General features: G+C 51.9%; 3 protein-coding genes and 1 long non-coding RNA gene across 6 annotated transcripts in view; 3 read left to right on the forward strand and 1 right to left on the reverse strand.

Annotated features, from left to right (window-relative positions):
* Positions 1-9,375, forward strand: part of HOXB3 (homeobox B3) — a 55,542-nt gene extending 46,167 nt beyond the window's left edge. The window contains exons 3-5 of the mRNA XM_081160942.1: positions 2,182-2,269; positions 5,220-5,818; positions 6,662-9,375. Of these exons, the coding sequence (XP_081017068.1) occupies positions 5,371-5,818; positions 6,662-7,527 (1,314 nt within the window). The 5' untranslated portion in view covers positions 2,182-2,269; positions 5,220-5,370 and the 3' untranslated portion in view covers positions 7,528-9,375. The remainder of the gene's footprint in view (positions 1-2,181; positions 2,270-5,219; positions 5,819-6,661) is intronic.
* On the reverse strand, positions 4,017-11,214 carry LOC308568253. 2 transcript variants are annotated; one of them, XR_014000467.1, is made up of 5 exons: positions 11,115-11,214; positions 9,402-9,490; positions 7,906-7,966; positions 4,538-4,752; positions 4,017-4,316 (listed from the first exon to the last, which is right to left on the reverse strand). It is a non-coding gene; the product is annotated as an uncharacterized lncRNA (long non-coding RNA). The 2 variants fall into 2 exon arrangements; XR_014000468.1 differs by lacking the exons at positions 4,017-4,316; positions 4,538-4,752 and adding an exon at positions 6,596-7,521.
* Positions 11,215-12,939: 1,725 nt separating this feature from the next.
* On the forward strand, positions 12,940-15,140 carry HOXB2 (homeobox B2; the record flags this gene model as incomplete). Of its 2 annotated transcripts, none has more annotated exons than XM_081162516.1 (2): positions 12,940-13,318; positions 14,050-15,140. In XM_081162516.1, the coding sequence occupies 2 exons, from the start codon at positions 12,940-12,942 to the stop codon at positions 14,733-14,735; spliced, it is 1,065 nt and encodes a 354-aa protein (XP_081018642.1). In that variant the 3' UTR covers positions 14,736-15,140. The 2 variants fall into 2 exon arrangements, with proteins under 2 accessions (XP_081018642.1, XP_081018643.1); XM_081162517.1 differs by having other exon boundaries at positions 14,053-15,140.
* An 8,635-nt stretch (positions 15,141-23,775) lies between these two features.
* HOXB1 (homeobox B1) lies at positions 23,776-25,237 on the forward strand (the record flags this gene model as incomplete). The annotated part of the gene is made up of 2 exons (XM_081162518.1): positions 23,776-24,444; positions 24,909-25,237. The coding sequence occupies exons 1-2, from the start codon at positions 23,868-23,870 to the stop codon at positions 25,235-25,237; spliced, it is 906 nt and encodes a 301-aa protein (XP_081018644.1). The 5' UTR covers positions 23,776-23,867.
* Positions 25,238-25,553: the final 316 nt, after the last annotated feature.

Genomic DNA, 25,553 nt, shown 5'->3' on the forward strand with positions numbered 1-25,553 from the left:
TTTTTTTTTTTCTTGATAATACCGATAAACACAGAAAAAATGGCCCCCACCCTCCATCCTCACCTACCCTTTTTCTCAGCCACCAACTCTCTAGAGTTGTAGCATCTTTGGGGACATCACAGTGGAAGCTCTGCTTGCGGTTCCTGTTGCTAGAGGGTAGGGAGGCCATGCGTACCCCATCCCTTAATTCAGCAGGGCCCCAGGAAATCTGCTGCACCAGCCCAGAAAAGCCTGACTTAGGGGGCCTGGAAAACATGGGGGCCAGAGGAGCCCAGGGAACACTTCCTATGAGAATAGAACCTTTTCTCAGCCCAAAGCAGAGCCCGTGAGTGAGAAACGATAGGGTATGAGGGAAGCTTTGCCAGACACAACCACCCTCTCCTAGAAGGGAGACAATAGAATAGCTGGAAACAATCTCTCACCTTTGTTCTCCCAGTCCCATCTCTCCTGGTGCATCCAGATGGGAGAAGGCAAAAGCCAAATATTCTAACCAGGAGGTCACAAGGTAGTGACTGGTGCTATCTACGAAAAGTTAAGAGAACAAGTTTTCCAAGCTGCCTTTGTAGAAAAGAGACTGTCTGCCTTCTATTTTATCCCCTAAATCCAGAGTCAGCAGTTAGGCAGCTTTTGGAAATGTCCTGGTGCTCTTTTTGTCTCTTTCCTCCACCAGAATGACTCTTCCCCACCCCCGACCCAAATCTGCAGACACCTACATTCTTGGCTTCTGTCTTCCTCCTACAGGCCTCCCCGCCTTTTCCTGCCCTTCTCACACCCTAAGAAAAGTTTAGCTTTTATTATCTTCCTCACTTCGGCCAAGAACCATAATCTTGCAGAGCTAAGAGAACAAACAGGTTTGTTCTGAATAATAATAACGACAACATCAACAACAACTATCCTCAGTCTCTTCTGCCAGTACACTTAAAATTAAGCCATTTTGCTAGTTCCTCTCATCTTCTTAGAAGTACAAATGTCCTTATCACCTCTTGGCCCCTTCTGCCTATCCAGAGGTGAGAATCCTAACAGAAACTTCTCCGGGAAGTTCTTACGGACTACTGCCAGCCGGTCTTGAGCTGAAGCTAAACACAAGGTCCTCCTTTTGTCACCCTCTCTCTCCTCAACCCCCCCTCACCCTGCAAGATGGTCTGGAGTTTTAGAATAATCACTCACCGCTTGTTGTCTGTTCTCAAAAGGGGGGGGGGCTGTTTAAAAAAATCTGGCCTTCCCCCCTACCGGCTGGAAACTGGGTCTGGAAATTTGTGGGGAGAGCGGAAGAATAGAGTGGGTGTAGGGGAGAGAAGCAGCAGACTGGGAGACTCAGATGGAGGGAGCCAGAGTGAGAGGGCAGAAGACCCAGCCACCAGTCCCGGAGGAGTGAAACTACTTAAAAAAAAAAAAAAAAGTCCTAGTGTTCCACTGCAAATGAATGCAGAGGGGCACCCAGCACCCCACCCCCAGGGAAGACTGCCTTTGACTAGGCCTCCCAACAGCTACTTCACAATTAGCATAATGGTTACTACTGGGGTGGTGGAAGCTGTGAACACCAACTGGCTTTGCCTTGCCTTTGCTCCCCCCTGCCTCTCCTGCCAAAATCTCCATTTAAAAATTTACCTGTTCTTAAAGAAAGAAAAGAAAAGAAAAACCCCAAACCTTTGCTTTCTTTCCTTACTCACCCCTTTTGGGGAGGGGGTGTAAAAATCCCCTCTCCCCCAATACCACCATCACCTTCCCTCCTTATCAGGCATCTAAGCTTGCTAAAGGGGGAGAGGTGGGGGTATGTGTGAGCTTGTGTGTGTGTGTGTGTGTGTGTGTGTGTGTGTGTGTGTGTGTATGTGTCTGTGTGGTTTTTTTTCCCTGTGCAAAAGCAGAGGCCATTGTTACGGAGAGTAGGGCGTACCAGTCTTATAGGGCAACCACACTGTGGCGACTTGGCCGTGGCGGAGCCCGGAGCTGGATTCTCGGCGAGCCCAGCAGCCCGAGCACCTTTCGGTCGCCTTCTATTTTTTTCCCGCTCCCCCACCCCCTCCCTCCTGCGCACCCCCGCTCCTAAGCGGAGTGAATTGAAGCGGACGCCGCGCGGCACCTCCGGCCGGTCTGCCCCTCGGGCTCCCCAGCCCGGGTGGCTCTTGGGGAGGGGGGGCGACGCAGCTTTAAACAGTGGTCTTTTTTTCCTTTGCCTTCAAGGAGGGGAGATTTCTCGCCTGCCGCTCGCGCTGGGGCTCGATGTGAATATATATTATGTCTGCCTGTTCTCCCCTCGTCGGTGGCTAAGGTAAGCTGGACTAAAATAGGCTATCAGTTTGTGAATGGCGGAGAGTATGTCTCAATGATTTATGGCCCATATGACTCCAATCTCGGTTCAAGAAGAGTTCACAAGCTTTAAGCTTCCTTCCACGCAGCGACTGACTCTCTCTCCCTCCCTCCCTCCCTCCCTCTCTCTCTCCCTCTCTCCCTCCCTCTCTCCCTCTCTCTTCCTGCTTCTCTCCTTTTCTCTTCTTTTCTTTCAGCAGCCAGATCCAGGGCAGAAATTTTTCTCCCGCTGATCAGAAGAGCCTAACCTTTCTCTTCCTTCCCTGTTTTATTTTTCTTCCTTCCATTATTATTATTATTATTTTTTTTAAGTCCTGGAAGGTGGCCTGTCCCCTCTCCCGGGGCTTCCCCAGCTATTGTTACTCTCCCCGGCTTTTACCGGGCTGTGCTTGGCAAGGTGGGGTTCTTGGGGTGGCTCACTCCAGCGAGACCTTGGGGGGAAGCCAGGAGCCACCGTCTCCCTCCCGAGAAGCCATATGGAGCCTGGATTTTTCCAACATGGAGGCAAGGGAAATAGACATGTTTGGCTTGGTAGAGCTGCTCCCCACCCCCACTTCTCCTGGGTCCCCAGATCTGCGATCCCCCAGGCACCTTTCCCTCTTCTCCCTGTCCCGGCAGCGAGGCCTCGGCGCCCTCCAGCCGGGCCTGGCAAAGTCCCGGAGCGGAGTTGCTAAAGCGCCTTTTAATTCGGTTACCTCCAGCGCCCAAACTTGCTGTCGCCCGTAGGGCTCGGCCCTCAGCCCGGTGCGCTTGGAACCTGCCACCGCTAACCGGTTCGGCGACCTGAACGCTTTCCCTTCGCCTCCTCCGGCCCGCGTAGCTAGTCGCCGGCCACCGCGGCAGCAGCGGCGCAGACAGCCCGGCGCGGCGGCGCGGCGGCAGCCGGGGGCTAAGCCGCTGCGCAAACCTTCCGGGCCCTTTCTCCCCGGCGGCGGAGTCTCCATTCTTCCCTATCACGCTTCTGGCTCCTCCGCTTCCCACACTCTCCTGGCCTCAGTCCTGCAATGGTTTGCGGGTTTATTGCAGGGGGGGGAGCGACAGAAATTTCGGCCTCAGGCGTCTAGTCAAATTATTGTTTTATTATTATTATTATTATCATCATCATCATCATTACTGCTGTAACAATCATTTAGACTAAATAAAGCCAGGGCCCAGCCAGCCAACCTCCTCCAACGTTTTTATTTTATTCTTCTATCTATTAATAACAAACTCAATTGATGCCTGTTAATTAATTCCCCCTTCAGCCAGGGCTGCTCCGAAGCTAATTTTGGTTAAATCATCAGAGGCTAATGGTAATAATAATAAAGGGATTGGGTCAGCCTGGTCAATTGAACTCCAGTTTTCCCTGAAAGGACCTGCTGCTTTGCAGACCCATGTGTATTTCCCAGAAACAAATTCTTCCCGGAAACCAATCGGAACTCAGGGCCACCCCGGTTTTCTTTTGAGTATAAATCTGTGCGATTAAGAAGGGGATTTATGTGTGGGAGGGCCTTCCTTCACCTACGCTCCTTTTTTTTATTCTCCTATTTTTAGTTTTCTTTGGAGTTTGCCAGCTGGGCTGAATGAGATTTAAATATTCCAAACTCACATGTCAGAAGAGAGGGTCAGTCTGGAGGTTTTATGAAAAAGTGATGGTGAGGCATCGGGAAAGATAGATGGGAGGGGTGGGGGAAGAAGTTAGAAGTTTCAGAAGAAATATACAGAATCCTATGACAGCTTGAACCTTTATTTTTTCCGGCACACTTTAAAAAGGCTGCATGAAAATAATGATTGCACTATAAAAAATTTTTTTTTTTTTTTTTTTGCCTCAGAGAACTTTAGTAAACAGGGGTACCCTGTTTCCAATCCAGAGAATAATATTGTTCAGATTGCTTTGTTGACTTTCTTTTTTTCCTCGGGAATTTTTTTCTCTCTTTTGGAAAGCCTTTTCCCATCTCTTGGTAGAAAAGTCCAGCAGTTATCCAGTTCCTTTCTTCTTTTCTTCTTTTGAAGTAATCGAAGGAAACAAACTGTCAAGAAAAGGGTGGGAAAAAATTAAGTCTGGTTGAAAAAAATGGAGGGGGGGTGGTGGAGATCTGGGCCAAATGGTCACAGCATCAACCAGCCCCACCAGGGAATTGAAACAATCCTGCTCCATTTGGGGGGCCCCATGGGAGCCGCTGGCTGCAGGGGGTGTGAGGGGTGTCCCCAGACTTGGCTGAGCAAAGGCTTAGACTGGAGATGGTGATACCTGCAGCAGGGACATGGGAAAGGCTCAGTTCCTCTGGTTCAGGAGGTTAAAAGTCTTCAGGAAGTTTCTAGGTCAGGCCGATGTTGCTGTCTTTGTGAGGTGGGAGAGGAGGGAGAGGATTCCTTACACAAGAAGGCTCTCGGCTCAACTTGCCTCTTCTGTCTCTTTCCGAGATCTGTTTTTCCTCCACACGAGACTCTGCTTGGGTGAGAGACCTAGAAAGACATGGAGGGAGGCACGGGCGGGAGGGGAGGCCTCCCAGCTCAGAGGAGCATGTTGATGATGCTTTTATTTGGGAGTCTCCCAAGTCTCCCCCTTCTTGAGCCACCCTATCCCAGAGTTGGGGTGGGGGAGATAGAGGGAGGAAGAGGGAGAGGTGCAGGCAGGAGAGAAAGCAATGACTCTTGCAGTAAGTAGTAAGATTCTATACCTAGCCAGTCCCCAAAGTACAGTCCTTATTTTTAAGTGGAAATGAAAACTGGTGGGCTTTGACTTTAAAATTAAAGCGTTGAAATAAGAAAAATCCATTGCATGTCAGGAAGTGGCCTCAGCATCTGCTGTGAAGATGTTGGGGTTGGGGAGAAGAAAAATCCCTATTGATGTCAGTTCCCTTTTCAGTTCCTAAGATGGATTCGAGCCCCAGTCCTCTTCTCCCCCTTGTGTCTCTTCTCTCACCCCGCAGGTCAGCGGCTCCGAACAGACCCCGGGAGGAGGGGGGCAGAAAGGGGAGGGGGGGTCCGGCGCCTCACGTGACCCCCGGGGGTGCCAATGTCCGGTCGTGAGGGTATCAGGCCCTTTCAAGTTGCCACCCATTGCCCGGGTTTCGCCCAGCGATGCAGAAAGCCACCTACTACGACAACGCCACGGCTGCACTCTTCGGAGGCTACTCCTCGTACCCTGGCAGTAATGGCTTCGGCTACGATGGTGCTCCCCAGCCCCCCTTCCAGACCGCCACGCACCTGGAGGGTGACTACCAGCGCTCAGCGTGCTCGCTGCAATCCCTGGGCAACGCCGGCCCGCATGCTAAGAGCAAGGAGCTCAACGGCAGCTGCATGAGGCCGGGCCTGGCCCCCGAGCCCCTGCCCGCCCCGCCCGGCTCACCCCCGCCCAGCGCAGCACCTACCAGTACCACTAGCAACAGCAGCAGTGGGGGCGGGTCCGGCAAAAGCGGCCCCCCCAAATGCGGTCCCGGCTCCAACTCCACCCTCACCAAACAGATATTCCCCTGGATGAAAGAGTCAAGGCAAACGTCCAAGCTGAAAAACAGCTCCCCCGGCACAGGTACCAGCTCTCTGCCTTCCTCAACGTCCGCTTTTGTCCGGGCCAGGAATGTCACTGTTGTTCTAGCACCCAGCCCCTAGGCGCCCAGGCGGCGGCCGGGGAACAATATCAGGTGGTGGCAGCCGCGCCGCGGCTCCCTTACCTCCCACCACCTGATGACCCCTGACCCCGTCAACACCCTCTCCCTCCAGTCACCCTCCACCCGAGCTCCTGAGAGCTCCAGAAGGCCGGGCGCTCGGCCTCAGCCCTTCCAAGGCCGCGAAGCCTTGAGAGGCTGCCAGTACACGCAGAGTCGTCAACGATTGATTATTATTAAGTATGATTACTGTGGGTATTAATCACAATCTCTCCGACTGCCCGGGGTCCCGGCCTCTAGGCACGGCAGCCTCTTCGAGCCACACTCCCGTGCCCTGCCCACGGATGTCCAGGTTCCCTCAAGGGTCTTCCTCGGCCACCCGCCCTGTCCACAGATGGGGCAGGAAGGGGGCGAGTGTCTTCCCGGACCTAGAATTGTGGACGTGGGAGAAAGCGTGCGCGAGAAAACCCAGCCCTCAATAAATGGCCATGTGGCTTTGTCTGCGTGACATGATCAAATTTTCATAAGCTGGGGCAGCGAGAGGAGAACAGGTCTCTTAATAAATGCCACTATTATAGAGTGTCCGCTAATGCGACGGGCGTGGGGGGGGGGGTAGCGAGGAGGAGGAGGGGATGGGAAGGGGAGGCGGTGGGGGCTCCGAGCCCAGGCCTGGATTTATTAAGAAACGATGCATTCAATTTCGGCGTGTTCAGTAATTATCTTTTATTTCATTTTCTCCCCTTCCTACCCCTCCCCCTCGGATCCAGCGGAGGGCTGCGGCGGCGGCGGCGGCGGCGGAGCAGGAGCAGGAGGAGGAGGAGGAGGAGGAGGTAGCGGTGGCGGCGGCGGGGGCGGCGGCGGCGGGGGAGGGGACAAGAGCCCCCCGGGATCGGCGGCGTCCAAGCGGGCGCGGACGGCCTACACGAGCGCGCAGCTGGTGGAGCTGGAGAAGGAGTTCCACTTCAACCGCTACCTGTGCCGGCCGCGCCGCGTGGAGATGGCCAACCTGCTGAACCTCAGCGAGCGGCAGATCAAGATCTGGTTCCAGAACCGGCGCATGAAGTACAAGAAGGACCAGAAGGCCAAGGGCCTGGCCTCGTCATCGGGGGGCCCCTCCCCCGCCGGCAGCCCCCCGCAGCCCATGCAGTCCACGGCCGGCTTCATGAACGCCTTACACTCCATGACCCCCAGCTACGAGAGCCCGTCCCCGCCCACCTTCGGCAAAGCCCACCAGAATGCCTACGCGCTGTCCTCCAACTACCAGCCCCCTCTCAAAGGCTGCGGCGCCCCGCAGAAATACCCCCCCACCCCGGCGCCCGATTACGAGCCCCACGTCCTCCAAGCCAACGGGGGCGCCTACGGGACGCCCACCATGCAGGGTAGCCCGGTGTACGTGGGCGGGGGCGGCTACGCGGATCCGCTGCCGCCCCCTGCCGGCCCCTCCCTCTACGGCCTCAACCACCTTTCCCACCACCCCTCGGGGAACCTGGACTACAACGGGGCGCCCCCTATGGCCCCCAGCCAGCACCATGGACCCTGCGACCCTCACCCCACCTACACAGACCTCTCCTCTCACCACGCGCCTCCTCCTCAGGGTAGAATCCAAGAAGCGCCCAAGTTAACACACCTGTGATGGGAGAGGGAGGGCGGGCAGGTGAGGTCAAGGGCTTGAGGGAGAGCCTGAAACGGCAGCCTGGAGGCCTGAGGGAAGAGCCAGGGACGTGGTACCCAAGCTTCCTGGGAAGAACGGGCCCCGAGCTCCTTCCCTTCTTGGCCTGAGAGGTTGCTTTTTAAAATCTTCCAGCCCTTGTTCTATCTGCCTGCCTACCCACTGGAAAGGAATCCACAGCAGATTGGAGATGGTCCCCATCAACCCTAGGCCTCCAGCAATAACCAGTTGGTATTCCACGCTTGGGAGTGGGGTAGAAGAAGGAGGAAATAGGTAAACAAGGCAGAGAAGCACATTTTAAAAATACAGACGAGATGGCTAGGCCATCACCAACCAACTTACCTTTAGTTTCTGTGGGTAATTCCCCCAAATCTTGATTTTTTTCTCCCCCCTTGCAATTCTCCTTTAAAAAGAATTAGAAAACATTTCAAAACCAGGGGCACCAAGCACGCTTCCCCTCCACTTCCCCAATGCCTCAAATTTCCTCCCATCTATTTGAGGTTAGTTGGGCACTCCCTTTCCAGCCCCATATTTTTCTGCTCTAGGACATCAATATCTATACTCCGACCCTATCAATTACAGTTTTCAGAGGGCTCAGGGATGGTGAGAGATCTTGAAAGTCAGAGCTGTCTATATTATAAAAATATATATTTTTTCTTTTATGGAAAAGCTGGGAGGTGAGGGCAGGCAAATTGTCAGGACTGAAGGTTTGCCCATTCTGCTGGCTCCCACCCATCTCAGCTCCAGGTCCATCCCCCTCTTTCCACAAAAAGCAATCGGAGACACGAGGTTCTTCTACACTTTTCTTCTGTTGCTCTCTTGACTTAACGTGAAAACAGGGTATATTTTAACAAACTGTCTGTCCCAGGCAGGGGCTGCAGCTGGGCCTGTGTGCCTCGCTCAACCCCCTGACAGGACACTTTTGTTGCACTTAGAGTTTACATTTTAATGGATATAAAAACAACTGTGAGAGATGCCTGGGCCTGCAGGAGTCCAGCGTCGCTCAAAAAGTGTGTGTTCTAGTGAACATTTTCATATATATTTATTGGTCATAGCCTGTTAAAATATTTTCTTTTTTGTATTATTTATCCCCTTACATTATGTATTTATATGAGGGAAAAAAGAAAAAAAACTGTACTTTTTTTAGTATTTACTTGTTATAAAGGACGTGTTTCCTGTCATGTAAAACCAGCTATTTTAGTTATTATTGTACTCTAGAAAAGAGCTGTAGATTTATGTTAAACTCGTACTTATGAGCAATTGTAATTAGTTCTAAAAGGCATGAACTCAGCTCCTAATTGTCATTGTATAGTCCTGAATTTGTAGAATTAGAGTTAATTCCCTCTTGGAATTTTCTTTGTTCTTCCGTGGTTACTTTTTTCCTTACTTAAAAGGGTTGTCTGTCAAACAATTCTTGAATAAACTTTCTGTTATCAATTTTATCTTGTCCTGGTGGTCCAATTTAGATAGCAGAGGGAGGCTGCTGACTGCCAAATTTCTCTCAAGGGACTAAGGACACGGGAGACCCTATCTTGGCCTTTTTGTCCACTGCTCAGGCGTCTACCTCCCCTCCCTGCCTCTCATGTTTGTATAGCTTTTCTCACAGGAGCCTAGGACATCCTCCCAAATCCTTTAGCTAAGATTTAAGAAACAAGCTGAGAGGAAGGAGGACTCTTGGGTGCTCTCCCTAGATCTTTCTGTTTGGCTTCTTTGCTTTTCCATTTTTCTCATTCCTTGACCTTTTGTCTTCTCACTCCTTTGGCCACAACTTCCTTGCCCAGCCACCCCCCCCCTCCCCGCCCCAGCAACAACAACAACAACAAAAATCCGCAGATTACAGCTCCTTCCAGGCAACCTAAACTTCACAGTTCTCTTCCGGAGCTACAAAGAAGTCGTCACGTGACCAGAAGCCCAACCACCATTGGGTCTAAAATGAAAACAAAGGAAAATGATTAATCTAAAAAAAAAAAAAAAAAAAAAAATCTAGGGCCTGGACTTCTCAGGTCAAACCTTAAAACTAAAGTGAAATTAAATTACTAAATAAATCTGGGGGCGGAGGGAAAGGCACCTTTGATTTCCCCTGCCAGGGAAAGGGGAGAGGAGGAGGGTGGAAGAAGCTGTTGGATCCAAGAGTAAATAAAATGGTCCCCAGGCTAATGTGCGGCTCTGTTTCCACGATCCTTGGGAAAACTTCATTTCTTAGTCGTGGTTCCATAAAAGTTTTATCACATTGGAGTGAGGATAGAGAGGGTCTGTCAAAGATGAAATGTCACCGCTGCGTCGCTGGAGTCGATAAGAGCGAGGAGACAGGGCGGCTGAAATATGGAGCTAATTCGTTGAAAGGGAAGCGATGGCTGCTTGCTGAAGAGTTGCATAATTCTAATTGTAAGCGATGCGCCCGCATTGCTTAATTAGGAGCATATATTTGGTGGAAGTGATGGGGGGGGGGTGTCGGTGAGAATCTTTTCAGGCCCTTAGCCTTAAAGAGAGGGCTGATTTTCATTTTTATGTTGCATCCTGGCAGTCCAAGGTTAGTAATTACAGTCTTTATGCAACAATAAATAACAATAAAAAAGCAACCTGAGTTCTACACCCCCACCCCCCAGTAGGATTTTAACTGGACTCAGTTCATCCAAGCAGCAAGCAATTTAGCATTGGGTCAGGCTATAATTTAAAGGCATAAGAGCGTGCAAAGTTTGATTGAGATCAAATAACGCTCAAGGGTTTTTCTTTCTCTCTTCCTCTTCCCTGAATAACATTTTCTGAATGATGTAACTAGATGAAGCGCCATGTTTGGCTCTGGGGGTGCAGTGGATTGATTATTTAGAAGGAGAGAGGTAGACCAAGAGAGAGAATTTAGCTCGAGTTTGAAAAACAGAGCTCTGGCTTAACACTGGATAGCAAACAAGAAAAATAAGGGCCGACTTAGCTTGGTGTCCCCACCCTTTTTTCTGCGAGATTCCAGTGCAAGCTCAGCAGCCAAAGTCATGGGGAAAATATCTGTGCTGTAAGATTCACAGCACAACAGGGGGCGGGGAAGCCGTGTCTCTGGGAAGGAGGGCTCTCTTGGCCCCTTTTAACACCCAAGTTTTCTGCTGTTCTCTAATCTGGCAGTAAAATCTGTCAGCAGGGTTAGGGAGAGCCGTATTTCCTGCAGGGACAGTCTTGGCTGGCGGTTGCCGGAGAAGCCCTCGACCCTGCAAGCCAGCTCGAGAGCCTGTGAAAAACCTTTCAGGACTTCTCAAGGGGGTAGCTGAGAGAAAATCTGCTTTCAGGCCTGACTGCCCAACTTCCAGATCTGCAACCACTACTTGGATTCTTCTGTGCCCCCACCCCACCCCATCCACACCTCCAAATGGTGAATTTTGCTTTCTTTGGAGCTGAGTGGGCATAACCATCTCTGGCCAGTTTGTCCAGTTCACAGTTCTCTCTGAGCCTTCCAGAGCTTGCCAGAGTCCGCCACCCCCTATCCCTGCAGCCCCCACCTCCAACTGGCTCTCCTCCAGCCCCACCCTTCCATGCAGACATCTCTGTCCTTTTTAAATACTCACCACCACCCACGCGGCTGTTACATTGACAGAAAGTTTCTAGTTCCAGCTCCCGGCTGAGTTGCCATTTCTCTGCTAACCAGCCTTCTCCTTCTTGCTGGGCAGCTCAGAGCCAGGAGGGGGAGGGGAGGCCAGAGCCGTGGGAGTTCTCCAGACAAACTTTCCACCCAACTCAGCGGCCTTCCCTCTGTCCCCATTACCCATCTGTTTCCCCCGATCTCCCAGAATCACCTTTCTCTTGTGCTAACACCACCCACCCCCAGGCCTTTTAAAGGGATGTGGAATTTCGGCTGTTCCCTATGCTTTCCCAAAGAGCCAAATTCTTTGATGCCAAACGAGGGAGCTGTCAGGGGGCTAAGATTGATCGCCTCATCTCCTCTCCGTCCCTCTGACCCACTTATTTAAAAATCTTCCCCCAGATCGACTTTTCATTTTCTGCTTTGAGATCTGGTTTACCACCAATTGCTTTGGGGCCCTAAGTCTTGTGCCCCCTCCCTCCAATAAATTACAGCACTCCCTAAAGTTCAGACTATCTCAAGCCCTTTAAAATAAATAACAAACAAAAATTCCCTCTGTGGCCAGAAAAGGAATATCATCTCAGTGGTCATTATTTCCACCCCCTCCATGTTCAGGGAATTCTTTCTTGACAGTGATTTTTTGTTTGTTTTTTACTAGCATAATGACAAAAATGGGAGGGGGCATCTCTTTGTCCTAGGGGAGAAAATCCCCCCCCCCCCAATATGGACCTGAGTTTTGAGAGTGCTCTAAGTTAAATAAATCAGTGGCTACCTTGGTTCTTGTTCCTGGGTATAGATACAGATACAGGCTTGAGGCTTGAGTAGGTGCTATGCATTTTAGATCTTGACTGTTGAGGGGGCGTGTCATAGAGGAGTGCAGATGCTTCCAGGTGAGGAAGGCAGGTGGACATAGGGGCAGGGGCAATGCTGCAAACACCCGGCAGAAAGGGAGCTGAGACCACACAACTATGGAGGCCAGAGGCCCAAAAGGGCCCCTCACCATCTATCTCACTCCTCTGTGTCAGCCTGGGAGTGCCTGTCGATTTTCCAAGATTTATCTGTTGCTTTTGGAGGGTGGGATGGGGATAGTGGTGCTGATGATTGTAAATCTCTTGTCTTCTTTATTGCACCTTAACACTGACTTTTCCCAACGGGTTGGGGGGAAGCCTCTTTCAACTACCTCTTCCTGTCACTTTCAGATCCTCACCCAACCTTCTTTTTGGCGGGGATGGGGAGGAGTGTGGGGAACAGTGCTGGCCATGTACAGAAAGCAATGTACTCTATTAAAATATTTAGAAAAGAGGAAAATCTCTCCCTTAGATTCTCTTGTTTTCCAGGCTTCTGGAGCCTCTCATCCTCTGAAAGAGATGAGGGAAAGGTTCCCTAGTTTTTCTGGAGAAAGGGAGGCTTTGGGGATAGGGAGTGAAGGACTGGGGGGCTCACGGTGTCCAGGTCGGGGGTCCTCTAGAGTTTTTGAATCAATTAAAGCAAATAATGCTCTCTGTTTTCCACCAGGCCCAGACGAGCGATTGGCCGAGTCTGGTCCCGTGACCACGAATTCCCTGCAATTTCGCCGGAGTCCTGGGTTTAATAGAGAGAGTCCCCATACGCTTGTATTTATCAGCAATATACAATTATAAAGGCCTCAAATTAAAAAAAAAAAAAAGAGAGAGAGAGAGAGAGACAGCGAAATCTCCCCCTCCCAAAATCGCTCCATCACATAAACCTGGGGGGGGCAGGAGGGGGGGTCCCTTCCGATCCTCCCTCCTGACGCCCCCCCCAGCAGGCCCCCTCCCCCACCATTGAAAGCCATGAATTTTGAATTTGAGAGGGAGATTGGGTTTATAAACAGCCAGCCATCGCTCGCCGAGTGTCTGACTTCCTTCCCCGCTGTCTTGGAGACATTTCAAACTTCATCAATCAAGGAGTCGACGTTAATTCCTCCTCCTCCTTTCGAGCAAACCTGCCCCAGCCTCCAGCCCGGCGCCTCCACCCTTCAGAGACCCGGGAGCCAAAAGCGAGCCGAAGATGGGCCCGCGCCGCCGCCGCCGCCGCCGCTCCCCGCCGCCCCCCTGGCCCCCGAGTTCCCCTGGATGAAAGAGAAGAAATCCTCCAAGAAGCCGGGCCAATCTGCCCCGTCTCCTCTGGCCGCCTCCTCGGTCCCAGCGTCCGGAGCCGGCTCGCCCACAGGTCAGGAAAAGGGGTAGGGGTGGGGCGAGGGGCAGCTAGAAGACGGGGGGAGAAACGGGTGGGGGAGGGAGAAAATGTGGCGAGCCTGTTGGGGTTCCTTGCCCCGTTGGTTCCAGGGACCGGGAAGCAGAATAGACCGCTGGGGTTCAGGCCTGGCCGCTGTCAGACACCCCCACCCCCACCCCCAAGCAGAATTTGGAAGCTGGTTGGGGAAGAGCTTTTTCTCTGCTAGGAAAAGGGTGTTCGGTTGACCTTTATCTGTGTGGAGGCATGAAAGTGTGTTGTTGCTGGCGCTGAATCTGGGGGCTGGAAAAGATTCGGTTCCATATCCCCCGGCTGTTACACAAGAGGGGGAACCCAAGAGCTAGGGAGGAAAGAAGGTGAGGAACAATCTTTCTTTATGCGCCCTCTCCCCGGGTGGAGACCGAATTAAGGGGTCCACGCGGAGGACTTGGGGGAGGCTCAGAGGTTCTGGGGGCACAGAGGAGCCGCTTCCTAACCCCTTCCCGGCCCGTGGGCGGCTCTCTGAATGCTTTGCCCTGACCTGGGCCGGCTGTGCGGGCGAGAGAGACGGGAAAGAAGGGAAAAGCAGCGAGAGCGAGCCGCTGTGGTGGGCGGGCGGGAAAGGGCACGGCTGCTACTGTTTCTGGCGGATGGAGTAGTTTTTATTTCAGCTGAACTGAGGTTGGGAGGAGGATTCGGCCGCTCTGACGCCCCGTCTGCTTTCCCAGCAGATGGCCCCGGGCTGGCGGAGGCGGCCGGCGGCGGGGCGCGCAGGCTGCGCACGGCTTACACCAACACGCAGCTGCTGGAGCTGGAGAAGGAATTCCACTTTAACAAGTACCTGTGCCGGCCGCGCCGCGTGGAGATCGCCGCCTTGCTGGACCTCACCGAGAGACAGGTCAAAGTCTGGTTCCAGAACCGGCGCATGAAGCACAAGCGGCAGACGCAGCACCGAGAGCCGCCCGACGGGGAGCCAGCCTGCCCGGGCGCCCTAGAGGACACCGGCGAGCCCGCCCGCGAGCCTGTGGCCAGCCCCGGCCGCCCCACCGCCTCGCGGGCGGCGCGGGAAGCCTGCGCTCAGCCTCCCGAGGTTGCGCCAGGGCCCCTGAGCGCTCCGTGCGCCCTGCCTTTGGCCTCTTACCGGGAGGGCGCGGGGGCGTCGAGCCCCGGCTGCGCCCTGAGCGGGGCCGACGGGCTGGAGCCGGAGCTGTTGCCCGAAGACGCCTTCCCTGAGCGGCAGGATTCGCCTTTCCTGCCCGACCTCAACTTCTTCGCGGCCGACTCCTGTCTCCAGCTGTCCGGAGGCCTCTCCCCCAGCCTGCAGGGCTCGCTCGACAGCCCTGTTCCCTTTTCCGAGGAAGAGCTGGACTTCTTCACCAGCACCCTCTGTGCCATCGACCTGCAGTTCCCCTAACCGTCTCCTCCTCCCGGCCTTTCTGTCGTCGCCCCCCTCCCCCAGGGCCTCCAGGACCCCCCGACCCCCAAGTGATTTAGACTTTTTTATGTATTTTGCTGAAATTCAGGTATTATTGAATTAGCGTTTAACCCACTTCCTTTCTTCTCTCTAAAATATTGGGCACTCGGGCGTCTTTTTGAAATCACAGAAAAATTCCGTTTGGTAGACTCCTTCCAACGAAATCTCAGGAATAATTAAACGGGGGGGGGGGGCGGAGCGTGGGTTCTTTCAAAAGAACTAGAGGAACCTATTTTCCTCTTTTTAAGTTTTAGACCGTAGATTATTTATTAATCTTTAATAATAGGAAAAGGGGAAAGTATTTATTGTACATTATTTTCATAGATTAAATAAATGTCTTTATTATACGAGAATGAGTGTTTGTGTTGGGACGCAGCCCCTTCCCGCGAAGCCCCTCGGCCGGTCTGACTCCCTGGGCTCCCGCGCGCGGTTTGTCTGGCGCTCGGCCGGCGAAGTCCGGGTGGCGCAAAAATGGCTCCACTCCTCCCGCGGCTCCGAGAAGACCTGAGGTTTGCTGGAAGCTGGGTCACCTCGCCACCGCCTCACAGGTGGCCTCTGGCCCTGCGCGGGTGTTCCCGGGCCTCTGCTTGGACATAAAGGTGGGCGGGTGCCGGGAGAGGGTGTGCTGCCCACGGAAGAGGGTGCAGGAGGGGAGGCTGGGACCCGCTCCCGAGTCGTGGCGGGGGCGGGGGTGCGCAGAGGTCGGGCTGAACTGGAGGGGTCCTGGGTTTTTCCCCGCTTCTCGCTACCGCGCCCCCAAACGGGTGGCGGGGTTTTTCCCGGTGCGCAGGAGGCCCGAGGACGCGAGGCCCCAAGGCTGGGCCTGGCGGAGGAGCGGAGCGGGGGTCGGGGCCTTTCCCGGGAAGCGGGGCTGGAGCCGGGAGGGTCTCGGGCCTCCTCGTGGGCGGGAGGGGAGGCCGGTGAGGCGCGCGGCGGGGCCGGACACCGCGCCCTTCGTCCCCGCAGCCACTCCCGGGTTCTGGGGCTGGCAGAGCGTCCGAGGGCAGCGCGGCGACCAGCCCTGGGAGCCCGGGCAGCACCGGCGGGCGCTGGGCCTGCGGGGCGGGAAGGAAGAGCGAGGAGCGCTCGGGGAAGACGGGGAAGCGAGGGCGACGCTCAAAATGGCGCTGGGCCGGCGGCGGGGAGGCGCGGGAAGAGCCGCGGCCGCCATGACCGCAGCTTCGGGAGGCGCGGGTCCCGCCCAGGAGACCGGCCCGCACCCTCCTTCTCCTTTCTGGGTCGTTCAGACGCCAGGGAAGAAAGGGAGCCAGGGAGCCTCCTTTTAGTTTTTGTTTAATTTTAAAGATGAGCCCAATGGATGCTGCGGACGCGAGATGGATGGAAGGGGAGGGGACGCGGCGGTCTGCAGGCCCCGGCCGCCTGGGCGACTCAGGCGTTTGATCCTTCGCGCCGGGATCGAAGCCTGGCCAGAGCTTTCTCCAAATGCAGACCTACCTGCCGTTGCCAACAGCTTCATTTGCCATCTCAACACTCTCTCCTATCGCTCACCGCACAGGCCCGGTGACTTGCAAACCCGGTTAGCGGGAAGCGAGGATCGATCTTCCCCATGTGCCTTCTGGTTTCTTCCCGGGAACGTGGAGATTTAAAGGGCCCTGGAAAGCAATCCATCCTCCTTAGGTTTACTTAATATTTCTCGGGCTCGGAAATACACACCGCAGGGCTACCTCCTTAGCAGATGCTGCCAGTCTCTAAAATCAGTTTATTTCTTGGGCCTCCCAGACTTTTCCCTGGACCAACAGGACGGGGACTTGGAGTATCAGGCACCAAGAGGCAACAACTGTCAGGAAAAGCCAGGAGCCACCATAGGCCGTGACATGCAGGACTAGACAGGCTCTCGCATATATATATATATATATATATATATATTTTTTTTTAACTGGACCCTCAGTGTGGGAAGTACACGTATCTTATTCAGCTGAAATTTAATCCCTTAAACTGTCTTAATATAGAATTCATCTCCTGCATTACATAATCTTATGTCATGTTAAATTGAACTTATTTCTTTCATAAATAAATTAATATAAAACAATTAGATGTGTTATTATAATAATACCGTGTATCTTATTAGTTTATTTTTCCTCATAAAATATATAGCTATGAAATAAATTCAATATATTAAAGTAATAATACACAGCTTATTGGCTTGTGTGTTTATTTTCCTCATAAATAAGTGAATATACAATATATTAAAACCACACTATACATCTCATTGGGCTATGTGTTTATTTCTCTATAAAATATGCCCATAGGCAGTGTTTAACATCTTAAAAATCACACCACATAGCCATTTCCACACTAACAAAATGAAACAGGCATTTCAGCTGGGGCTTTGATTTCTATGGACAGCCAAACTGGATAATTTGGTCTAATTAAAAATGCTCTTTCAGCTATAACAGGTTGTTACAAAGATCAAGAATACCAGAAGGATCTTGCTAATTGCCCACCTTCCAGCTTTCTTTGGTCAAAAGGAGAGCACCCTTCATCAATGCCAAAAATGCAGGATCTGCTCTGCTGGAGAGAATTCACATCTTGGGACCAGGGCTTGGTCTGCAATACTCAGGGGCCTCTGAGGTTCTGTGGCCCCAGCAGCATCAGCACTACCTGTGAGCTAGTTAGAAATGCAGAACCTTAGGCCCCACTCCAAACTGAATCAAAATCTCAATTTAGCAGATCCCTAAGTAATTTATATGCACATTAAAGTTTGAGAAGTACTGCTAGGTCATAGTGACACCTTGCTCCCTGCCTTCCTCCCATGCTTAAGAATTTTTGACTCACTTTACCTGGCTATTGCCTTCCAAGCCTCCCCAACCCAAATCAGTGGCCCAAAGGGCAGGGAATCTCAGCTCCTGCCTGAGGCTGCATCAGTCCTGATTCCTACCTGCCAAAATGAGTAGGGAGCCAGGAGAGTCCAGCCAAAGTCTCAGTCTACAGGTCTAGTTCTAGGTACTTTGGGAATCCTGGGGGTGAGAAGCAATCAATCCAAGGGAATTGGGAGTTTCAGCATTTCTCTTTTTACAGGCAACACACAAGCCCCCCCCCCTTTCTTTTACTCACAAACCTCACCATTTCTGATGGTACCACAGCAGAACAAAGAGGCAATGCATTTCCAATCTCCCCACCCAATTTAAAATTCAAAGGAATGCCTGGCAATTTTGAATTCACAAAGAATTGGGATTCAGGATTCCTGTGTTCCAAATTAACTTGTTTTCCTTGTCTCATCTCTGGGGTCATCCTCTTTAGCCTGAGTTTTCCTGGTTGGCTATGGAGATGGAAAGACAACAGGAGGGGTTCCCAGATAAGGCAGCAGACCCCCCAGTGATAGCAGGTTAGAGGGCAGTGGCAGTGCCAAGCGGCTGCACTCACTTATCTCATGCTGGTTAGGTCAGGAGCAAATGTGAGTGATCTGTAGTGCAGACTGGATATAAATTGACTGTGGTTGGAATTGGAAGGCATCAGTGCCATCCCAAAAGCTGCTGGTCAGGCTGCCCTGCCTTTTTTTTTTTTTTTTTAAATATATCTTTATTGATTTCAGAGAGAGGAAGGGAGAAGGAGAGAGAGAGATAGAAACATCAATTATGAGAGAGTTGTCATTGATCAGCTGCCTCCTGCACGCCCCCAACTGGGGATCCAGCCCACAACCTGGGCACATGCCCTGACCGGGAATCGAACTGTGATCTCCTAGAACCTAGGTCGACGCTCAACCGCTGAGCCACGCCCTGCCGGATGGTGAGTCATTCTTTTAAGAAGAATGGCTCATTAATATTATAGTGAAAGCAAAGAGCCATTAGATTGAGGAATTGTTTGCAATCATGAGAACCCTGAGTCATTTAAAAAATGTAACTTATGCCTGGGCAAGTCCCTTCTCCTTTCTAGACCTCAGTTTCTCCATCTGTAAAATAAATGGAAGAACTAAATGCCTCTAATGTCCTGTACATCGATATGTGCCAGAAGTATATTCATTAGTCTCCACAAACAATGTATTAAATAGTTATTGTAGCTGGTGCTGTGTGCTTTTAAATGGAGGTGGTGACAATTGCCCACCTCCCAAGTATCTGGTAGAGCCATTTTAACAAATTTTAATTTGTATCTTTACACCAAAATTGTGCTCATAGTCATTATTTAAATGAGTAAGGAGAGAAATCTTTTCAACAAGCATGTAATTAGATGCAGTGCTGTGTGCCAGATGCCAGGTAGTCAATAAATATGAATATTAAGAAGTGTCCTAGCCATATTTTTCTCTGGCTTTCATCCTCTGCTACCTTCCCCAACATTTGGTTATATTTACCCTTGTCTGAAAAAGAGTAGAGTACTTTATACAAAAAGAGGCAGGCACCAAACTTCCTCTTTGACATGGTGGTGTACTAGACTTTAAAAGTCCCCTTTAGTCAGGTTTTATCTGGCTGCTGGAGCACCAGAGCATTGGCACAAATTCTGGGTCTCCCTAAACAGCCCTGCTGAATTGCTCTGCCCTCCTTTCTCCCAAGTGTCTGACAGGCACTCAGTGGCCCCATCATACATCTTCCTGAAATGTGCTCTAGTCAGATACATTTCCTCACTTTGCAGAAGGTAGGGCCCCATGTCATCCTCTGTTACCTGCTGCTGTTGTGTGGCCCCAGTCCTCCAATGACCTCTCCAACTCAGCTCTGTTCTTCTGTTCCCTACCCCCATCCTCTCTCCACACTCAGTGATGAGGCAGATACTTAGTGCCTGAAGGACATCTAACAAACTGCTTCCTCTTCTAAGGAGAGAGTCAAAAGTGAAAGAACCCTCCTAAAACCTTCTCTAACCACCACAGAAAAACCACAGTCTGGACAGTCATTCAGATACAAATTCAGCTTGATCAGTACTTGATAAGGTTTCCAAAGTGGAAATTTTGGCCACAACTACCACACTCCGGTAAACCCAATTCAGTAGGAAATTATTTCAATTCTTCATGTCACTCTAATCTTTCCTTTTAGAAATGTCCCAACTCTCTGACTTACCCTTTCACTCTAGATGAACATTTATATCCTGCTGATCTATCTAGATTCTAGAAGTGAGGCCCAACCTCCCAGGAAGGACAGTTTCTAAGCTAAATCCCTCAAGGGAAGAGAGACAATGTCCTCCCTAGAAAACTTTTTCCAAATATTTGGAAGATCAGGAAGTTCTTGTTAATATTCAACCTCAAACCTTTCTGCTGCAATTTTAATCATTTGGGTTCTTTATAGATTATATAATATTAGGTTTCTGTTTTCAGAAAACTCTTCATCTTAGAAGAAAATCCCTTGCCTAAACAGAGCCAAACGTTTAAATTCTCAGTGAAACTTGCATATGATAAAGTACATATAGTATAATATATGGTGATATGTTACATGAAAATATAGCACATATGCTATTTCCCTATCATATATTTCCATATTTTAATGTTAGTTATAGTAAAAAACAGAAGACTGACTCATACTACTTCAGAATGTGCATGTAATGTTAATATCATACATTTATAGCATTCTTTATGGTTTATATTTTCTTGTTTACTTTAATCTTACTAACAATGTGGTGAAATAAGTAGTATTAAACCCATTCTTCTTCTATGAGCCTGAGACTCAGAGAAACCAAGAAACTTGTCCGGGGTCATAATGCTAAGAACTGGTCAAGCAAGAATTTGAATCCAAGTGTTGTGGCCCCCAAACTAGTAGTATTCCCATTACAATATGTACCACCCACATGGTCTCTGGTTCTCAACCAGATTTGTGACCATTTAATTACCTTGCATTAAAAGAAACACCACTGAATTAAAATTCTGTCCTGCCCACAAATAGCAACAAGAAACTATCTCTTATAGAGAAAAAATATAATCCTGAATATCCTTTTAATTCTTAAGTTCAGAACTGTTCAGATTGCTCCTGCCAACCCCCAGCTAAAGCAGCTTCTTCCACAGAAAAGGCCAGAATCAGGTGTAAACTTCTAACACATCCCCCTTCTGGTTAGAATTGTTCCCCTGCCTGCATTCTCAGTGTGATGCGAACTAGCACCTCTCAGACATAATTTAAGTTCTAAACATTCCTGTGTTCTCCTTGCTCTCCCATATATGTCTAAGTAGATTATATAAATGAGGAAATCGACTTTATTTCTCTGTGGTGTTGGGACCATCCAGACCTTCTCTGGTAAAATGCATTTGGTCATCCAGAAAATCCTATAGACCATAGGTTGCTCCAGATGTGGATTGCTTGTCCTTGTTTGTTTCGTTCTGCACTCAGCTGTGGGATTAGCAAGGAATCCAGGATCCACAGACTTTCTCCTTAGGCCAGAGGCTGGTGAAGCTTCTTTCAAGAAGGCAGAGACTTGGGAGCCAAGTTGCTTTTTCTCCCAGTTCTTTCTGCTGGGGCTGGGAGAACCAGCAGGAATTTTGCAAAAGTTTAAATCTTGCTGCTACACAAGAGAGGGAAGCAAGACTTGGGGATGAAGTGGAGATTATAGTGACTTTGGAGAGCGAGGCTAAAGCAATCACTGACAGTATAACTTGAGGCACTTTTGTCCCACCCCCTCTTCTTCTTGTCATTAATAATGGACTACTGGCTGGTGACTTCAGTTGTTACTCAGAACACTGCATTTCCTTAACTCCCACACAGATTTCTGCTGTTTTATTAAGCTGATTTGGAATTTACTTCCTCCTTAAGACCTCAAATTGTTCCCATAATTAAGAGGGCAGGGAATGAGGTAAGTGCTCCTTCTGCATTGAGGAAAAGGTGGAAAGTGAAGATGTCTCAGGTCCCTCAGAAGCAGGGCAGCCAGGCCCAGTAGGCCTGGCTCAGATGTGGGGTTAGAAGAGAAACCCTAGTTCCCTCTGCCCTTCTTCTCCAAAGGCCACTGTGGAGAACATCTTAAAGTGAGAGGAAAAAGCTGGGAGCATCTACAAACCCCAAAAGGGGAAATAGAAAGAAACATGCTTGTTCTTACCTCCACACCTCTTCTCTCCCATCTCTCTGCAGGCCACCCGGCCTCCCATCTCAGTCCTCCTTTCCTTTGTCTGCCCTCATCCCTTTGGCAGTGAACATTCTCTCACCCTTCCCTATTGTATCTCTCTTAAAGAAGTTACCAGCTGGTCCTCCTCCCCCCAACTTGTCCTGGTCCTAAGGGGGGGGGTCTGAAGTAACATGTGAGGAGGGAAAGGGGCAGGGGTCCTGTGAAATGCTTTGAGCTCTTTCTTGGTTGGGGGCTAAGTAAGGCTCACGTTTACTAAAAGAAGAGAAAAGCAGTGTGATTCTAGGGATAAATATAGAGAGCAGAGAGGCAACTGTGGAGGAAAGGCCAAAGGAGGGGAAATGGGAAACAAAGGTGGAGAGACTCAGAGACTGAGAGACAACTTTTCGTGGGTGGGGAAACCTGAGGAGTTTTGAGGTTTCTCTCTGGACCTGTCCCACCTGCTTCTGTTCCTCCCCTGAGCTCAGTTGTTGACAAAGATCCCTCCCTGAACTCTTGCCCTCCTGGACTTGCCCTAGCCCCAGCCCCAGGCCTCCGCCAGGCAGACACCCTGACAGGTTACAAATGAGTGTGGGTGTTGGATTGCACCAAGCCCTTGTCCTCAGAGTCTGGAGGAGGAGAATCAATGGGCTCTACCTAAGAGCTTCTTTTCCAGTCCCAGCCTAGCCTGCAGAGAGTGAAGGGGACACTTCCTGTTCTCGCCTCCCCCACCCCTGACCCAACAGACACCCAGAGCAGAAAGGGGTGACAGTCCACTCCTGAGCCTCAGGACCTCCACACTGAATCGCCCATTCTCTGAGCAAGCTCCCTTGATCTTTTCTAGAAAATTCATTGAAAATTTGAGTAATCTTTAAAATGTAATTGGTATTGACCTTATGGGCTTGGGATTCTTTTGGGGCTTGGGAAGGGGGAGAAATGGAGGGCAATGAAGGAAACAGGGGTAAGAGGAAATGAAAGAATGCAGGATCCACACTAGTTTTAAACACTTCAGAGAGAGAATAAAAATTCCCTCCTCTTCGCCTGTAAACATCGCCTAGCTCAGTGCTCATTACTGCTCTCTGGAGAGATACCGGGAGTTATCTGAGTGAGCGAGCCGGCTACAGCTATGGATGGCTAGAGAGAGGCTAAATACATCTAGAGAGATGAGTTGATGGATAGATAGGGAACAAATATAAATATGGAGAGAGATGGACGAACAGAGAGATGGATCGAGACAGAGGGAATATAAAGAGAGGCTGAGGGAGGGAAATGGATGTGTGAACGAGAGAGCATTTATGCGGGGAGATGGAGAGAGACATGGGGGCACTTCTCACCCTCCCTCCGCATTTCTGTACTCTTTCTCCCTGAAATGCCAGTTTCCCACCCTTCACTTAATGAATCTCTCCTCTATTCCAGACCCCGCCTCACACCCTTAGGTGTTTTGGGGCCCTCTTCCCTCACAGTCATCCTTTTGGCCCAAGATAACATACCTCCCCCGCCTGCCCTAGCCCATCACCCCAAGATGAATTGGGAGAAAGAAGCTGGGAGTGGGAGTTCTGGGCAAAGTAAGGAGGCTGGATTCCCTGCCTCCCCATCTACAGCCTTGGGGGGAAGGCTCCTTTGGGGTGTGGGAAGAGTGAGGGGCAGCTGGGTTGAATTTGGCCAAATCTAATAACCCAGGAGCCTATTGAAGGCCTTGGGGGTTGGGAGGGGAGGAAAGTCTTCAATATTCCTCTAACTTTCCCCCCACCCCATCTCCCTCTGGTCCCTTCTTTCCAAAAGTCTTTGAAGAAAGATGTTTTTGACGCTTCCACGTCTCTCTCAGATGGATGGGCTGCGAGTGATTGAAGTGTCTTTGTCATGCTAATGATTGGGGGGTGATGGATGGGCGCTGGGGCTGCCAAACTCTGGCCCACTGCGCCCATTGGCCTGGGAGAGATCACATGTGCCCCTCCCACCCCCACTCCCTACCCCCTTCCTGGGGGAGCCTTGGCCCAGGCGAGCTGGCCCAGGCCATGGATGCAAGCTTCAGCGCTGTGACATACTGCCGAAAGGTTGTAGGGCAAGAGGGTGTCTCCCCCAAACGGGCCGACCCTCCTGCGGCCTCCACGCATGGACTATAATAGGATGAACTCCTTCTTAGAGTACCCACTCTGTAACCGGGGACCCAGCGCCTACAGCGCCCACAGCGCCCCTACTTCCTTTCCCCCCAGCTCGGCTCCCGCTATTGACAGCTACGCAAGCGAGACCCGCTATGGTGGGGGGCTGCCCAGCCCCGAGCTACAGCAGAACTCAGGGTATCCCGTCCAGCAGCCGCCTTCGGCACTGGGGGTGCCCTTCCCCAGCTCTGCAGCCTCGGGGTACGCCCCGGGAACTTGCAGCCCCACCTATGGGCCTTCTCAGTACTACCCTCTGGGCCAGCCGGAAGGAGATGGAGGTTACTTTCATCCTTCGAGCTATGGGGCCCAGCTAGGGGGCTTGTCCGACGGCTACGGAACCGGTGGAGCTGGCCCCGGGCCCTACCCTCCGCCGCAGCCCCCTTACGGGACCGAGCAGTCGGCGAGCTTTGCACCGGCCTATGCTGATCTCCTCTCCGAGGACAAGGAATCGCCCTGCCCGTCAGAACCCAGCACCCCTACTGCCCAGACCTTCGACTGGATGAAGGTTAAGAGGAACCCACCCAAGACAGGTAGGGCTCAGGCGTGGCCCCCCTCTCTCCGGGGTCCCAAAGCGGCTCTGCTGCTCCTGCACTGAGGTGTCCTGAGCCCAGGATGGGTTCCTTTCTCTGAGACGCTCTGGCAGAGGCAGGTAAGAGCTCTGCGCCCGTCTCAGCCCGGTTGGGTTCCCCACCCAGCGAGTCCGGGTTCACCCTTCAGAGTAAGTCTCCACCCCCACCCCGCACTTCCCGATCTGTGGGCCGAGCACAGGCCCAGGACCTGGGTGCCTAAAGGGGGTGGGGTGGGGAATGGAGGTGTGGGAGCGGTTGCTCTGGATTTGGAGAACACCTTGAGGGTGGGGTGTGCCTGGAATCCAAGAGGGCTTTGAGAGCAGAAGTTGGACGGAATGGTGGATGGGGGCGCGGGGTGGCCCGGGAGGAGGGGAGGGGAAGGAGGAAGGTGAGAGCTGACGCGCCCTTCTCCGCCCCGCCCCTAGCCAAGGTGTCGGAGCTGGGCCTGGGCGCCTCCGGCGGCCTCCGAACCAACTTCACGACGCGGCAGCTGACGGAGCTGGAGAAGGAGTTTCATTTCAACAAGTACCTGAGCCGGGCGCGGAGGGTGGAGATCGCCGCCACCCTGGAGCTCAACGAGACGCAGGTCAAGATTTGGTTCCAGAATCGGCGCATGAAGCAGAAGAAGCGCGAGCGGGAGGGAGGCCGGGCGCCCGCGGCCCCTCCAGGTTGTCCCAAGGAGGCGACCGGAGACGCCTCTGACCAGTCGGCGTGCACCTCCCCGGAGGCCTCGCCCAGCTCCGTCACCTCCTGAACTCAGCCCCTCCACCGACCCGGCTCCCCAGCGCCGCCGTCCAGCTCTCTCCTCCGCTCTCCCTACCCCCGGCCTGCGCTTCACTGATGGGAGATTTTCACCGGCTGGGGAGCCAGTTTGGAGCTGCCTTTGGGGGCAATGGGGAAACACTTTTCTCCGGTCTGGGTGGGGTGCTGATGGCTGGGGACCCTTGCGGCACCAGAGGCGGGGGAGACACATAACCTGCCAAATGTGGAGGGAAGGGCTACCTCTCGCCTTGGATCTGGGGATGGGTACTCGGGTGGGGTGGGAGAAGCCGCACCCTCCTGAATCTGCT

Source organism: Miniopterus schreibersii (assembly GCF_964146895.1).
Source record: "Miniopterus schreibersii genome assembly, chromosome: 16".
Taxonomy (NCBI): domain Eukaryota; kingdom Metazoa; phylum Chordata; class Mammalia; order Chiroptera; family Miniopteridae; genus Miniopterus; species Miniopterus schreibersii.